General features: G+C 35.9%; 1 protein-coding gene across 3 annotated transcripts in view; it reads right to left on the bottom strand.

The window, feature by feature from the left end:
* MAN1A2 (mannosidase alpha class 1A member 2) overlaps positions 1 to 18,322 on the bottom strand; it is a 180,151-nt gene that overhangs the window by 66,794 nt on the left and 95,035 nt on the right. For all 3 annotated transcript variants that reach the window (XM_030324560.1, XM_030324561.1, XM_036064197.1), the window contains 2 exons: positions 6,333 to 6,456; positions 1,935 to 2,028 (listed from right to left, as the gene is read on the bottom strand). In XM_030324560.1, coding sequence (XP_030180420.1) covers positions 1,935 to 2,028; positions 6,333 to 6,456 — 218 coding nt within the window. The remainder of the gene's footprint in view (positions 1 to 1,934; positions 2,029 to 6,332; positions 6,457 to 18,322) is intronic.

Here is an 18,322-nt window from a genome sequence, read left to right as displayed (position 1 = left end):
AACACTCTGTTTTCCAAATACAATCAAATGTATTTCCTTAGCTTGTTATTTGCCTTTCCTAGGAAATGTAAGAGGTTAACATTTGGATAGTAAAAACTGATACCTTTTCTTTAAGGAGAAGGTTTTCCCGATTACAAAAAAAAAAAAAAAATCTAGTATTTTTATGTTGTTATTTTTTACAGTTCAAGTTAAGCTTTACGTTATAGAATATACACTGGCATATGACGTAAAGAAGGAACTGAACATAATTTTTTCCTGATATTAGAGTTATTCCCAAATCTTAATAAAACTCTAAGAGGGAAATGTACTTTAGAATTTTAATAAAATTCACCCAAGTTACTAAGCAGACATCCAAACCAGTCATCCTTATCTGGAATAAGAAAAGCACATTTTTATATTTTAGCAATGCTGTCTTTGGGGTTTTGTTTTTTCCAAAAAAGTATCATTTCCACTCAGTAGAGGCACAGATCTTGTATTTTCTTCAAAATAAAGACAAAAATGAGCTACATGTAAAGAATTCCAGAAGAGGAAAAAGAAAAGTACAGAAGAGGAACCAAAGACTGAGATTTATTCCCAGATCCACGAAAGACACAACTCTACTGACCACTGTGCTTTCCTTTCACAAAATAAAAGACAATTTCCTTGACAGGAGCCCCCAAGATTCCATGACAAATGTTTTCCTACTCTTGGTAGCAAACACCAGCATAATTTCTCACTGATGGATTAAACATTATTTTCCATACATAAAATTAAGAGATTGTTATTTTCACCTCATTTTCTACTGTTTCATTATGATTTCATTAGTCTCAAAAATAACCCAACTATGTCATACTAGGGGAAAAGTAACAAGTTCTACTCTTTGTTTTCGTTCTCTATCTTTCAAGAGAGAATACCATTGGTAAACCCATATTTTATTTCAATTCTGCAAGTTCCACCTTTCCAAATAAATATTTATTATTTAAAAAAATTTTTTAAACCTTTATTTTTGAGAGAGAGACAGAGTGAGAGCAGGGGAGGAACAGAGAGAGAGGGAGACACAGAATCCAAAGCAGGCTCCAGGCTCTAAGCTGTCAGCACAGAGCCTGATGTGGGGCTCGAACCCACGAACCGTGAGATCATGACCTGAGCCGAAGTCGGATGCTTAACCGACTGAGCCACCTAGGCGCCGCAACATTTGTTATTTTAAAAAAATCTATTCCTTCGAAGATCAATTTTAAAGCTTTAAAACATCACCCTCTCATCAAACAAAATACCTTCTCCTCACCGAGGAAGTCACTTCTGCCAGTCTCACATCACAACTGGTACATGTCTGTACCATAACACTTACCACATTATATTCCAGCTCCAACGACTTTGAAGTGTGTCTGCTTCCCCTGCTGGCCTGGGAGCTCCCTAAACTCAGACCAAGTTCTACATAGTTATCCCTCATCTCTAGTTTCATCCAAGCATTTGGCACAGAATCTGAATAATAAGACCTGGTATCTTCTGTTAAAATGACTGGACAAATCTTGTCCAAGAGCAACTGCGTCCCCTCTTTCTAATCATTTAAGACCCTTGTTTGTTCTTCATATTCCTTTAATAAATACCTATCCAAAGCAATGCTCTTATTTACATGAAGCTAGGGTTTATAAATAGGGGGAACCCTTTCTTTTTTTTTTTTTTTTTGCAAAGGCGGCACTATTTTTAACAAAGTACTTACACATTAATGGGGTAAAATATTGCTTGTGACACAGGTTATTAGTGTTTCCATTTACACGTAGAAAAACTGAAGTGACAAAAGATTAGAAATTTGCCAAAGGTAACGGCACTAGCAGATCACAGGGTTAGAAGCTGAGGGGTTCCAACCATACGTGTGATGGACTTTTCACTACATCAAGCAAGTCTCCAGACAAATAACCTTTTGACATAGCATCGGCTGTACTAGAAATACTTACACTGACCCCAGCGACCTGTTCTTGGGTTCAAATAATTTGGATAAAGACCATTTGGACGATCCATTTTCTGAAGTAGTTTCCGAATATGCATGACCTTAACAAAAATAAAGAATACAATTAATAAAGTAAATGTCAACTAGGCTTTGTGGTTTTTCCTCACTCAGAACCTACACCATCTCCCGTGTGTGTGTGTGTGTGTGTGTGTGTGTGTGTGTGTGTGTGTGTGTGGTGGTGGTGGTGGTGGTGGTGGTGGTGGTGGTAGTGGTCAGGAAAGGCTTCTACTTTATAAATGACTCGTTATTTTTACCAGATGATATACCACCATTATTTAAAATTCAAGAAACAACTGAAAATATGAAGAGCACAGAAAAAAACTAATTTAAATGCCAACATTTTACTATCCAGAAATAACCATCCGAAACATCAGTAATACACATCATTCCAGACACATTTAATATGTACATATCTAAATACAAAAACAGAAATAATTTCATAGAAATGGAATCATAAAAGGACATTTATAATAAGAAGTATGAAACTAACCTGAATAGGTGAAAAAGTGAACTAAATTACTGAACTCTAAATATCGATCCCATAATAGAAATCCTGAAAATTACTAAAATCCCCAAAATTTTGATTCCTGAAAGATCTCCCTAAAGCTACGGAGGAAAGAAATCACAAAAATATATTAAGAAGCTAGAAACTTTCTCCGGGACTTTATCTGCATTCATCTATACACTGGATGGATTTTGAGAGTACACAAATGTATTCTACTCCTTGTATTCTTATTTGAGAATGTTCCTTTTACCTCTGAAGGATAACCTGCTCAGTATGCATGACTTGGGGAAACATCTTCACAGAACCTTATATATACTTCATTATTTTCTGGCTTGAGCACAGCACAAATCCTGTTAGGACAATGTCCCGGTCATCTTTCATTTGGCTGGACTTTGTCATTAGGCGGTTTTAGGAACTGGCCCAAGGATGGTGTGTTGTCTGTGTTCTTTCAAGGCTGAGACCAACTCTATGTACAATCCCAATCTGAATAATTCCGTGAACCACGATTAGGCAGTTTGAAATGATGCCATTAGGGATAAGAAAATATTACCTTCTTTTGTCTTCTGAAAATTAGGCATATGTTGAATCCTCTCTGCCTCTTTCAGCTGCCTTTCCTTTCTGAATATTTTATCTATCTCTTTTTTACTGTCAACACCTTTACTAGCTTGTCTCAATTTTGTCTTCTAAGTCCATCATTGTCTTTGAACACCTCCTTTGTACTGCTTCCAATTTGGCTTTCATTTTTGGTGGTAACTGTTTCTTGCAATTTGTTACTGATAGCACATCTTAACTGTCTCTGAGCACTCTATTTCTGTTGATATACTCGTTTCACAGAGAGGAGGGCTTCATTATCTTCCCTCTCATGGCGATGTTCGGTCAGGATTTAATTGCTATTTCCTGAGAAGTATTTTTTGGGCATCTCTTATATATCCTGTTCCTTCCCTCTTTTTTTCTGATAATATACCTCTGTATAAATTCTATCCTTGTTCTTTCCTGATGAATTACTCATTGTTATTTTCCTTGAACCAGCTATTTACACAAGGATGACATAAAAGGCCAGGAAGAGACTGGACGCCTTTGCTTTTCCCCAGATAACCGAGACTAGCAATGCGGTAGCACTGCTCATAAAAGAAAATGTGTCATGCATTCTCTTCCCTCACCGAAGTTTCCTGAGAATTCTGTTATCCTAGCTTCTCAACACGCCTGTAGAAGGGTCCAAAGAAGCACCCACCATCAGTCTGTGACCCTGTTCTCAATGCTGCTAATGAGGACTTCGGTTCTGCACCTCTAGATATACCATTTATTTCAGGGAACTGTGCTCTTCTGGTTTTTTATTCTTGAAATCTGCAGCCACAAATATCCTCTCTTGTTTCCCAAACCTCTCTGCCCTTGATTACGGCAACCTTTTCTCCTATTTTGTGGTGTGAAATACCAAGTATCTCTTAATTCTGTTAAAAAGGGAATTTGCAGTTCTCTCTCTCCTTCCTGTCACTTTTAGGTGATTCCTATCTGTCAGATCCTCTACTTCAGAAATACCATATGCTAGATTACCTTCATTTTATACATTTATCAGCTTTTAATCTCTTCATGCTTTTTCTTGTTTTCCACTATGATGGTGTCCTGCTTTTCCAGGTTAGTAAATCGGTTTTCAATTATGTAAAGTCACTGCTTTGTTGTTTTTCGTTTATTTATTCATAATAGAAATATAACGTTTTAAGATCTCAATTTGTTTCTTCAGTTCTGCAATCTTTTTGTATCATTATTTCTTTTGAGTTATAATTTTACTGAGTTCACTTGCTATTATAGTATAAATTACAGTGACTTCATGAAATTTGAAAGTGGGTTCTTTATCAGTCTTTTACATGCTATTTACCACCACGGTTTTGTTACTACCCTGTTGCAGTATGTTTATATACTTGCCACGTTTTCCCTCTGCGTCTTGCTCACGTTTAACAGGGTCGGCTCTGACCTGAACTTTGGTTTGATATGTTACAGCTGCAGTGTCTCTGAATTCATCCCTACTGTGTCGGGTGGGTGAGAGGGGAGTATTCCTCCCCTCCTGGACACAATTTGAGATCTGGAGTCCCAGTGTTCAGGGAAGATGGAGGCAAGACCCCTCGGGAGCTGTGGACAAGTGAACACCCCACACCCTCGGCACTGGTGTCCTCTGTGAGATGGACTGATGGGGAGTGCCAGGAATCTGATGACGTGCTTCCTTTGCCCAGTAAGGGTTCAGAACAAGGTGGGAAACAGACGTTAAGTACCATGCCACAAGCTTTCTGCTTCTTGGCTGTCACATACTTATGACATGAGACTGCAGCCTCTCCTCCTTTCATTGCTATGGATAAATGTTTGCCGGTCTTTAAGATTTTTGTTAATTTCATCAGGAAAAGAAAAATTCTGTGTCTTCCCTTCACTGCTGTCTTTACCTGCAAATTCTTCTCAACCAATGAAAACAGCTCACACATAGAAAGGAATATACACAGATTCCACTCACATCCCAATTTAAGAAATGCAACACTACAAACACCTTTGCTGCACTGTTTATACATTTACAGAGCACGGACTCTGTCCTGGCTGTACTCACAGTTCTGAGTTTTATGTTCATCACTTCTGAATCCCCACACAAAACATATTATTCAGCTCTGCTTGTTTTTAACTTTTTAAAAAAGGTTGTATCATATTCTTTTAATTGATAAATATAATTCAATTCTTCCTACTGCTGTACTGAATTTTATTATATAAATTGCTAATGCAAATGATTCTTCTATGTATAGTATGGTGTAAATGTACATATCAAAGAGTGGAATTGCTGGGTCACAGGGTATATGTATTTTCAACTTCACTAGATTTGTCTTTTAAATTTAAGCCTTTAATGCTCCTCAAATGGTTATAATCTGCAATGCTGCCCCTGTCATAATGTTTCCACATATATATGGATCTATTTAAGGAACATTTATTCTGTTCATCAGTCTATTTGTCTTTATGCACCGACACTTCCCTGTGAGTGTCGATATGGGTAATGCAAACGCACTCCATATTTCTCCTCTATATAAATTCTAGAAGAATCTTGTCAAGTTTCATTTTTTTAAAAGAAGCCACTGGAGTTCTAAGTGGCACGGAATTAACGCTACAGATCAATCTGGAAAAGACTAAAGTTTTTATGATACTGTTTAGCTGTACATGAACAGAACATCCTTCTCCATTTACTTAGGTCCTCCTCAATGTCATTCAAGTGTTTTGAGCTTTATTTATCTTTTGTTAAGCTTATTTGTAAGGAAGTTACACTCTTGTTCCCATCACATAAAGTTCCTACCACGTGTTTGTTAACATTGATACTTTCTTGCCTGTTGTAGTTGGTGCAGAGAAATGCTGGTGATTTTTCATATCTATATTGATCTTCTATTCAAAACTATAAATATGCTCTTATTTCTAATAGTTTAAATACAGATTATTTTAAGATTTCAGGTGGATAATCATGTAATCTGTGAATGATTATTTTTTTCCTTCTTCCTTTTCAATGCAATTCAATTCTTTAACTTTCTGTTCACTTTGTTTTTCTTGTTCTGGGGCTAGGGACGCTGCAACACGATGCTGAATAGAGATGGCAACAGAATTTTCACAAAACTACTAGTGGTTACACTTCTCAAATAACAGTAAATATTGTAAAGAGAATGGACATTCCTTTAGATAGTTTAAAAAGAAAAAAAAAGGGGGGGGGGCCCAGAGTACTGACATACACCTTCCTGGAAAGGCAAACATTTTCCAAGCAACGATCGTTCGGTAAATCTTAAAGAACTCTTTTATGATAAACAAAGAGAAGGCGGCAAGAAAACTGACCTTCTTGTAGTAGACGGGGTCCCCTGTCAGGTAGCTGAGGTGGACAAACTCCATGTGCAGTGTACCAAATTCGGCAAGAATGCTGCTACCTGCAGATGCCCAGCCCCAGTTCCGCCCTACTCCACTGAGGGAAGGCAAAGGTCAAAGGAGACAGAATTGGAAAAAGACCAGAACATTTTTGTAATGAGTACATAAACTTTAATTCTTTTAGAAACTATTATATCGAACACAATAGCTTGTTTATATCTAACAGATTATTATTTATAACTTTTTTTGAATAGGTACTATATCCACATGTTTTAAAAATCAAAACAATACAGGAAAGTATACAGTAAATAAATAGATTTCATCCCTGAACTCTCACGTCTCTTCACCCTATCAGGCCCCACAGATAATCACTTGCATTAGTTTCTTATGTATTACTATGCATATATAAGCAATCCAAATATCTATTATTTCCTCCTCTATTACACAAAATATAGCAAAGTATACATACTCCTCTGCATCTTGCATTTTAAGATACACTGCAGGGGTCTTTCCATAATTGGTTCAACAACTTTCTCATTTTTTTTTAAACAACTGTACAAAATTCTATGATATTAATGATTTTCAATTTGAATGCCCCACCCCAGAGGCATATGAAAATGTGTGAGAGCATTCTGAGTTGTATCGAACCTTGAAGGTGCAATTTATGTTTATTGTGTTAGGGCCAAAGATGTAACGTGCCTGAGAATGGTTAAGTCAGTGTCATACAATAAAGAACTGTCCTGCCCCAAATGCTGATATACATGTGTAAAACACCACTATATTACACAAACATAATTTAATCAATCCTCTGTTGGTGGTCCTTCATCATTTTTCTAATATTTTGCTATTAATAAAGACTCTGACAGTGAATAATCTTATGTACATCTTTTTTGTGCTTATATCTTCTTAGGGTATCTTCCTGCCTTTTTTCAGCCTGCCTTATAATTTACTGGAAGCTAGACTATATAAATGAAAAAGCACAGACACTTTGAACATTATATTCTTTCTAAAGGTTAAGTTCCTTCTGAAACACAGGTTGAGTGCAGGCAGACTTAAGGGGAGTCTATTTCCATTTTACCTCTATTTCTAGGGAGTGCCCTCTGGGACCGCGGCTGGAAGTCTGGGGTGTTAACAAGCGCCCTTTACCTTGGCAGCCTTAAACACTAATATCTTTCTCCCCAGTACCATGTGGCTGTTACATTTTTTTCTTTGCCCTTTAGCCTCCAACCACGATTTCCTTCTAAGTTTCCTTGAGTCTTGCCCCCATTAGCATAAAGTTGCAGAATCAACCAACAATTTGAGGGAAATGTATAAATTGCTGGGCTTAGAAATTTCTCTGCAATTCCTTCCTGTCTTGAGATTTTGTCTCTCATGCCTCAGCCACTCTGGCAACTCTACCTGAGCACAGTCTCCTCTGCCCCAAATGACCACCCCTTGAGGCTTGGCCTCTCTGCCTGCACAATGATTTAAAACATGTCCTCAGGAAAAAAGCCAATATTTATATGGATATGACCTTCTCCTAGAAGTCCTCCCTCAGTTAGTTGCTCCAATGCCATTAAACTGCTTTGCTTAGCTGTTATGATTGGTTTTGTTATGGGAGGACTAGTCTGATAACGGTTGGAACAGGAAGTCTAGGCTAATTATTCAAGTAGCAGAGCTCATGGATTATTTCTATGAGAACTCTAAACCATTCTCCAGGGTCTTTTCTACTTTCAGGAGGAAGTAAAAATACAAATCTTTCTCTTATTTTATATCCACTTGTATGCCGCCAATTCAATATACCATTATTATTTATCTGTCTTGAGAAAACATTAAAATAGATAAAGTTCTTTAATTATTTGGTGCTATTTTCATATTGGCTTTGAAAATATGCTAGGAAAATACCACAAATTTTTTTTTGTAGCTAGAAGTGAGAATCAAAGAAGAAATACGGATACAGTAAACTACACAGAACAGTCATTCATTTCCAAATATTAAGTGCCTAGTATGCTCTGGGAGATACAGTATTGAACCTGACATATAACATTTCTGCTCCTACATTAAATAAGACCATTTTAAATAGTGATAATTTCATACAGAAATTAGAATACTGAGTACTAGTGATAGAAGGTAAGTTAAAGGAAAGGTTCTTTATATATAGTGTTCAGAGAAACTGTTTCTGAAATGACACAATTTGCACTGAAACCTACATTAGGAGAAGGAGCCAGTGATGAACAGATCTGGAAGAAGAGAAATTCCAGTAGAGGAAACAACAAATGCAATGGCCCCGAGGAAAAGGAAGGTGGCTGGTGTGGCTAGAGCTCAGGGAGGGGAAGTGAATGATACAGGATAAGGTTCGACAGCTAGATACAGTCCAGACTACACAAGAATTCTGGTAAGGCCATGCTAAATTAAAAAAAAAAAAATTCTGAGTGTAATGGAAGGTCATGAAGGATTTTAAGAAATATGACATCATATGTAAGGAATAAAGCGCACCATTAAGAAAGATTACCTAGGCATCAGTGCGGTGAATGGATTACAATGTGGTCAAGTATAAACACAAAGTCCCTAGGAAGTCTAACAGCTTCCTCTTACCTAAAAACTTTCTGTCCAAAGGTTCCAACATTGAATGCACTTATAAGAAGTGCATTTAAACACTTTTCAAAACACTAAATTCTAAACAAGATTGTTCACATACTTGACACCCAACCTCACAGGATCGATCTAAAATGTTAAATTTGATATCTACCTATATTCCAACAACTTGGAAAAATAAAAAAATAAAAAAAAAACCCTAAGAAGAAGGTATAACACTGGTGAAGTGATGAGCTGCCAAAAACAACCAGATCATCATTTCATCAAAATGCTGTAATTTTCAACTAATCAAAAATAAAAGGGGTAGATATTAAAATGTACATATGTGTATCAGAGAAACTGAACAGAAAATATGTAATGACTACCAAAAAACAAAAACAAACAACCAAGCAAAAACCATGATCTCTCTGGACTGACCACCAGCAACTGGAGTTTAAAAATGTTTGATAAGCTTCTGCTGATTTACAAGGCAAATCAACCTGTGTCCTACATCGTGTTAAATGTTTTTCATAATAAGTGATCTATATTTTGTTTTTGTTTTGTTCAAAGTCCATTGAAAATATTTAATCAATGAATTCAAGGAATGAAATAAAGTTTTTAGTGTACTGCAATGATTAAAAACAAATAAGTCACACAGAGAAAGACAGATACCATATGTTTTCACTCTTATGTGAATCCTGAGAAACTTAACAGAAGACCATGGGGGAGGGGAAGGAAAAAAAAAAGTTAGAGAGGGAGGAAGTCAAACCATAAGAGACTCTTAAAAAAATGAGAATAAACTGAGAGTTGATGGGAGGGGGGTGGGAGGGATGGGGAAGTGGGTGATGGGCACTGAGGAGGGCACCTGTTGGGATGAGCACTGGGTGTTGTATGGAAACCAATTTGACAATAAATTTCATATTAAAAAAAAACAACAAAGCACGTGAACAGGTTGACACTGAAATTTACCTCAGCAAAGGAGGAACTAAAAAATTAAATGATGTAAATTCAACCAATGTATAATGTTTAATGGGTATATCTTGATTTATAGGAAGACTCTTGATGGAGCTCCTATTTTAAATTAAATATATTTATATATACTTCAGTGGAAAAAAATTGAGAAGACTTATGATTTTGCATCAGCTAAATTGGAAGAAATACTAAAGCCAATTAAAAATAGAAGTTTTACACCAAAAAACCCCCAAATAATCCAATTAAAAAATGGACAGTGGATTTGAATGGACAATTTTCCAAAGAAAACAGAACAAGAGCCAACAGATACATGAAAAGATGCTCAACATCACTCATCATCACACCTGTCAGAATGGCTAAAATCAACGACACAAGAAAGAAGAGGATGTGAAGAAACAGGAACCCTCTGACACCACTGATGGGAATGCAAGCTGATGCAGCCACTGTGGAAACACTATGGAGGTTCCTCAAAAGTTAAAAATAGAATTTCCATATGATCTAGTAATTCTACTACTGGGTATTTACCCAAAGAATATGAAAATGCTAATTCAAAAAGATATATGCACCCATACGTTTACTGCAACATCATTTACAAAAGCCAAGATAGAGAAGCAACCCAATTTTTCCACTGGATTAAAAAGATATGGTATATATATATAGATATAGATACAATGAAATATTACTCAACTATAAAAAATTAAATCTTGCCATTTGCAACAACATGGTTGCATCTAGAGAGTATAATGCTAAGTGAAGTAAGTCAGAGAAAGACAAATACCATGAGTTCACTCGTATATGGAATTTACAAAGGAAAACAAAGGAACAAAAATGAACAAAGGAAAAGATACAAAAAACAAAAACTCTTAAATACAGAGCACAAACTAGTGGTTGCCAGAGGAGAGGTGGGTGGGCAGACTGGCTGATGAACACTGAGAAATGTTTAGAACTGCTGAATCACTATAACATATACCTGAAACTAATATAACAAGGTATGTTCATTATGCTTGAATTAAAAAAAAAAAGTTTTATGCAGAAAATACTCTGAGTGAAAAGAATCACATCTGTGAAAATAGCCAGGCTAAAATATTTATACATTTTAAATTGCAAAAAAATGGAGAAGTGAGAATATTCTACTTTTGAGCAGAACTTCCTCTGAGCAACTGTAGAGAGAATACCTTCTCAAATAAAAGCATACAAAAGAGTCAACTGAAGGTGCCAATAATTTCAAATTTGGATAAATATACAAGGATATAGGTCTGTGTGTGTTTAGAAATGGTTTCATTTTGGGAAATCATTTTTGAACAGAACTATTTGAAAGGTCACCCAATAAAATAAAACTAATTTGTCAGTCTTTAAATGTAAGAAATTAAGTAAATAATTTAATTGCTCCTCCATTCACTCTTGAGTGTAATTGTACCCTTAATTGTACACTTATAAATAAAACGCTTACTGGTTACCCTCATTATATGAACGGCATAACATGTTTTTTAAATTTAGTGTAACGTAAATATTTTCCCCATGACACCATTTAAGCGGGTGCACATTACTTTCTTATGTACTACCAAAATCTGCTTACCCAATCACGTTCCTCTTGGACATTCAATATGTACTTATGTCTCTGTTTTCATGAAATATGCTATGATAAATACCATTTCATATATGTCTCAGTCCGTGCCTCCAATTACTTCCTTATAGTAAACTGCCAGAGGTGGAATTGCTGGGTCAAAAGGAATAGGTTTTAAGGGATTCTGATAGATACTGATAGACGCTTCTTCAAGGATGCTAGGTACAAGGAAAGCTGTGATGTAAGAATGACCTTCCCACATCCTTATCCACAAGAGGTGACATTATAAAAAAATAAATAAAGCCTTCCCTATTTGGCAAAAAATAAATGCAATGGTTTCCTTAATTTTTATTTTAATGTGAAATCTTATTTTTGTTACATTTCACTCAATGGGGGAGAAGGGAAAGGTCACAGAGTCAATGATTTAAAATTCAAAAGATATGAAACAGACTTTTAACTACAGAGAACAGATGGTTCCCGGAGGGGAAGGGATGTGGGGATGGGCTGAAGAGGTGATGGGAATTAAGGAGTGCACTTGTCGTGATGAGTATCAGGTGATGGTACGGAAGTGCTGACTCACCATGATGCACACCTGAAAGTAATATTACACTGCATGTTAACTAACTGGAATTTAAATAAAAACTTAAAGAAAAAAAAAGATATGGAACATAGCACAAAGTAAAAAGTCTCCCTCTAAGTCCTGTACTTCTTCCATTACTTCCCAGCTCCAAAGCTAATCTTTGTTCTTTCTCATCTAGTCTTTCAGAAAATTTCATACCTACACAAGCATAATTTGAATTACTACATTAGGATTTAACTTCACTTTATATATTGATTGGTCATTTATTTCTGTTTTTAATTTTCTATGTTTTCCAAACGTTTTGTGTCTAATATTTTTTCAAATTTAAGAATGTCTTCAATTACAGATCAGTGATATTTTTTGTGGCTTTTTTTTTTCATAGCCCCTCAGTCAACTCTGGTCTATTTATTTTTCTTTTCAAAGAAACACACTGAGGTATGACTATTAATTGATGCAGAAATGCATCAATTTAGACACAGAGTTTCAAGAGTTTTGGCAAATGAATACACTGGGGTAAGAATCAAGCCAATCTCTCCAATCCTGTCCTTATACACCATTGCAGTCAAATCACACTTTCCCTCCACCCAGTCTCAAACAAACCATTCATCTACTTTCTCACATTATTCATTAGTTCTGTATGTTCCAGAATTTTATGTGAACATAATCACACAGTATACATTCTTGGGCATTTGACTCTTTCATGCACCACATCTCTGAGATTCATCTATATTGCCATCTCCAGTAGTTCAATTCTTTTTATTACAAGGTGGTGCTCCATTGTTTTAATACCACAACTATTTAGTTATGCACCTGTTAGATAAACCCTGGCGTTGTTTACAGTTTGGGGCTATTAGGAATAAGGTGGTTATGAACCACCTCTGTACAAACACATGCTTTCATTTCTCTTGGTCATGTATTTATCTTAGGAGTACAATTTCTGGGTCATATAATAATTCTGTTTTAACTGTATAAAACTGTTTTGCAAACTGGCTATACCATTTTATATTCCAGCAACACAGACTTAATATTTTGCTTTTTTGATGTCTATTTTTTACGATCAGGTCTTTAGTCCTCTTTCCTGCCTTCATCTGGACTGAGTGTTCTTTAGTAATTCCGTTTCTTCACTGGCTTATTTTTTGTGTGTATGACTGCTTTACAGATTACCATAGGTACCAATAACCGATCACAGTATACTTGCAAATCTCACAGCCCTTCCCACATAATGTAACAACACGACAATACCCTCGTGTCATCCTCTGTGCTAGTGTCATCACACACTTCTCTTCCACGTATATTACAGACCTCCAGTGTGACGTTATTATGCTTGCTTTAAATAGCCAATTATCTTTTAAAGAAAACTGTTAAGACAAAAAAAAAGCAGGCTTTTTATATTTTTTATTTATGTATTTACTCTTTTAGCTGTTCTTCCATTGCTTTATGTAGCTCTACCTTTCCACCTAATGTCATTAAAAGTTCCTTTAACATTTCTGGTAACAGAGTCCTGTTGGCAAAAAATTCTTTAAGCTTTTGTCTGTCTTCAAATATCTTGATTTCACCTTCAGGTTTTTTTTAAATATAATTTCTTGTCAAACTGGTTTCCATACAACACCCAGTGCTCATCCCAACAAGTACCCTCCTCAATGCCCATCACCCACTTTGCCCTCTCCCCCACCCCCCACCAACCCTGTTTATTCTCAGTATTTAAGAGTCTCTTATGGTTTTGAAAACTATTGTCAGTGATCACAGAATTCTAGACTGACTGTTCTCTTTCAGCACTTTCAAGATGCATTCCATTGTCTTCTGGCTTGTACTGCTTCAGACAAGAAGCAAGCAGTACTTCTAACCTTGTTCCTTGTGCGTAATGTCATTTTTCCTCTGGTGTTAAAAAAAAAAAAAAAAAGATTTTCTTTTCATTGATTTTCACCCATTCATTAAGGCTTCTTTACTTTACCTTATTTGGGTTTCATCAAGTTTCTGGGACCGATGGGTTTATAGTAGTTCATCGAATGTGGAAAATTTGGGGCCATTTCTTCTTCGAATAGTTTTTCTGCCCTCTTCCTGCTCCCTCCCCACCCCCAACTACTCCATTATGTGTATGCTAAACATCTGGATATTGTCCTGCAGGTCACCAGCTACACTGGCTACGTTCCTTTCATTTTTCTTTCTGTGCTTCCGTTTGGGTGGTTTCTACCTCCATGTCTTCAAGTTCATGGATTTTGTCTGACGTGGCGTCAAATTTGCTGCTGAGCCAGTCAAGCGAATTGTTTATTTCATATTATTTCTCAGCACTACAAATTCCATTCAGTCCTTTATAAAATCTCTCTTCTCATCTGGTTCATATTTCCCTTTAAATCCCTGAGCATACTTATAATAACTATTTTAAAGTCCTTTACTGCAATCTGCATCACCTGTTATTTGTGCATGTTTCTACTGACAATTGTTTTCCTCCTGATTATAGGTTACATTCTCCTGAATGTATGAATTTTATTACCTTCCTTTAAAGCACTTTCAATTTTCTCTTGACAGTTAAATAACGTGTGGACAGCTTAGCTCTTTCAAGGATTGTTTCCAAGCTCTGCTAGGACAAATCTATATTGTCTTTACTCTGTGGCTAGTTTAGTTCTTTACTAAGGCATGAGCTTTCTGCACAGTTTCCAACCTCATATCCTTAGTGTTCAAAAGACGTTTTAATTTTTTAACTGACCAATGTATTCAACTCTTTATTATTCCAATGGGTTTTCAATTGATCATCTTCTTTTTCTTGTAGGAAAGCAATCATATGATCTGCTATTAACTATAATTTTGTCTCCAATCCATATCTTCATATTATTCCTTTTTCCTATTTGGTTACCCTTGTTAAAACCTCCAGAAAAATGTGAAATACTTTCTTATTCTTGATTTTAATGTGATGCCTCTAACATTTCATTAAATTTTGTATTTAATCAAAGCTGTACAACTTCCAGGCTTTTTATTATGTTAGAAATCTTTTGGGGCACTTGGGTGGCTCAGTCGGTTAAGCGTCCGACTTCCGCTCAGGTCATGATCTCGCGTTTCATGAGTTCAAGCCTTGCATAGGGCTCTGTGCTGACAGCTCAGAGCCTGGAGCCTGCTTCAGATTCTGTGTCTCCCCCTCTCTCTGCCCCTCCCCTGCTTGTGCTCTCTCTCTTGTCTCTCAAAAAATGAATAAATGTTAAAAAAAAAAATTAAAAAAAAAAAAAAGAAATCTTTTGGTGCCCAGAAGACATAAAGTCATTTTCTATGTTTTCCTCTAGAATTTATGTCCCCCAAAGTACCAATAAATATTTAAAAGGTTAAGCATTTTTAAGTGACCTTAAATGTTCAGAATCCATGTAAAAGAAGCCTATACCTCTACTGACTGACATAGAATAAGATTTAAATAAATGAAAAGACATAGCTTATTATACAGGAAAGGAATATTTAATGTAAAGATGTCCCCTAAAATAATTTCTAAATTTAGTGCAAACCCAAATATCAAAGATCAAAAAAAGTAAACTGGACACAATAATTCTAAATTTCATAGAAAGAAAATAAACATGTCAGCAAAGCTGATACTGAAAAACAGGACACTAAAGGGACCAGTACAACCCGACAGTAAAGCAATTATAACACAGTAATTAAATTGATGCAGAACTAAAATAAATACACTAATTAATGTAACAGAATAAGATCTAGAAGACAGATTCACATATATTTGGAAATACTTTTTATATTTTATTATACTTTATCATAAAATTATTACTTCAGTGTCAGAGCAAAAACCTAAACATCTCAAAAAAAAAAAAAAAAGCTCAGTTTTTATCTTCCTTTCTATACCACAACACATTCCAAATGGATCAAAGTTATAAGAGAAAAATTAAACCATTATTATAATAGAAAACATGTAAATCTTTGAAGAAAAGCCTCCCATAAATAGTAGCAAAAAGTATTTGCAACATATATGACAAAGTACTGATTTAGCTAATATACAAAAAGATCTTGAAGACTGATTTAAATCTTAAATCTAGTGTATACTTTAAAATATCCACTAGTTGGGGCGCCTGGGTGGCGCAGTCGGTTAAGCGTCCGACTTCAGCCAGGTCACGATCTCACGGTCCGTGAGTTCGAGCCCCGCGTCAGGCTCTGGGCTGATGGCTCGGAGCCTGGAGCCTGTTTCCGATTCTGTGTCTCCCTCTCTCTCTGCCCCTCCCCCGTTCATGCTCTGTCTCTCTCTGTCCCAAAAATAAATAAAAAACGTTGAAAAAAAAATTTAAAAAAAAAAAAAATAAAAAAAAATAAAATATCCACTAGAAAACAGAAAAAGATATAAGAAAGCTGTGCACTGAATAAAATGTACCCAACCTCACTCAAAAATCAGTGAAGTGAAAATTAAGATTTCATTTTGTCTCTATCTGATAAAAATAAACCCTATTTGAAAATGTTAGATAAGATGCACTCTCACACACTTATTGTGGAAATGTCTACTGGTATATTCTCTTTGTGTCTTTCAATACAAAAAATGCACATAACTCTGATCCAGCCTTTCTACCAAAGACATCCTACCACATATACATGTACACACATGTACACATACATATGATTCCCAACATATGCAGGACATTTCTTCTAGTGTTTTTTAATAGCAAAACTCTGGAAATAATTTAACTGTTCATTAATATCAGATTCATTTTAAATGAATCATAGTACTTTCATAATCATTACTATTATAAAGTTCTTAAAGATTTAGTAGGGGCGCCTGGGTGGCTCAGCCAGTTAAGGGTTCGACTCTTGATTTCGGCATTAGGATCATGAGATTGAGCCCCATGTTGGGTTCTGTGCTGACAGTGCAGAGCCTGCTTGGGATTCTCTCTCTCCCTCTCTCTCTGCCCCCACCCAGTGTGCACATGCACATCATTGAACACTCACGTCACGAGTATTATCTTTTTTTTTTTTTTTTCAAAAGTTCACTTCCAGAACCATTTCAAATGGCTGTGTCACATTTCAGTATATGGACATGCCACTATTCTGTATTTAATGTACATTCTATTTTCATTAATATAAACATCACTGCTATGAGCATCCTTACAATTAAACCTTTGTAAATACTTTCACCTATTTGTATTAAGATAAATTTCTAGAAGTGAAATTACAAGGTCAAAGGGCAAGCATATTTCAAAGTTTCTAAAACCTATTGCCAATCTATCTTCCAAGTTACTACAATTTCCAATTCTAACAACTATATGTGGTTCATCATTTCTTCACTTTGTCAGTCCTAAACAATACAATTTTCTTTTTGTCAATTTTCTAGGTAAGAAAATACAGTCTTATTTCCAATCTAAATGTTTTTGATCACTAAAGTGACTGAAGATTTTTTACATTTATCTTTAACCAGATTTATATATTAAGAATGACAGTCATATGCTATTAATACCACTAGTGCTATTAGCATTTTTCTAGTTGGTTATTCCCCTTAAATTTTATGATGATGTCTTATAAGTGCTTTAAGTTCAACATGATTGAAAATTTCAAGCGAAGCAAGCATATGTTTAAAATCAGTTGAGTACATGACTCAACAATTCTACACATTACTCAGTACTCACATTATAAGTGTACTTTTTTTTGGAGTTTATTTATTTGAGAGAGACAGAGACAGTGCAAGTTGGGGAGGGGCAGAGAGAGGGGGAGAGAGAGTGAATCCCAACAGTCTCCACGCTGCCAGTGCAGAGCCCGATGTGGGGCTTGAACTCATGAAACTGAGATCATGACCTGAGCTGAAACAAGAGTTGGACACTCAACTGACTGAGCCAACCCAGGCACCCTATGATAAGAGTACTCTTAATCATCACCTATTTCACCTACCAGCTACCCACTTTCCCTCTAGTAACCATCTGTTTGTCTTCCGTAGTTAAGGATCTGTTTTGGGTGGGGTTTTTTTCTTTTTGTCTCTTTCATTCTGTTTGTTTTTTAAAGGTCCTAATTTTTACCTCCTTACTCCTTCTTGAATAATGAGAGGCCCATCTAAATTACGTATTTACCCCAAGTAGACAATTTCCTCTTAGAACCCTTCACTGAGCTACGTATAATAGAATTTCCTTCTGGGGTCAAGCTGAAGAAATTCAGTGACACGGCAGTTTGAGGTTTACGTGGAGGATACCAAAACTGTTGGCTAGGAAACTTAATCTCTGTGTGGTTCCTTCTGCTCTGTTTTTAATGGAACCTTCCAAATATGGTTTTGTTTTGTTTTGTTTTGTTTTGTTTTGTGTTTTTGCGGGGCTCAGTTTAGCTTCATTCACTGTG

The sequence above is a fragment of the Lynx canadensis genome, chromosome C1, assembly GCF_007474595.2.
Source record: "Lynx canadensis isolate LIC74 chromosome C1, mLynCan4.pri.v2, whole genome shotgun sequence".
Taxonomy (NCBI): Eukaryota; Metazoa; Chordata; class Mammalia; order Carnivora; family Felidae; genus Lynx; species Lynx canadensis.
This window is presented reverse-complemented; position numbering and strand designations above follow the sequence as displayed.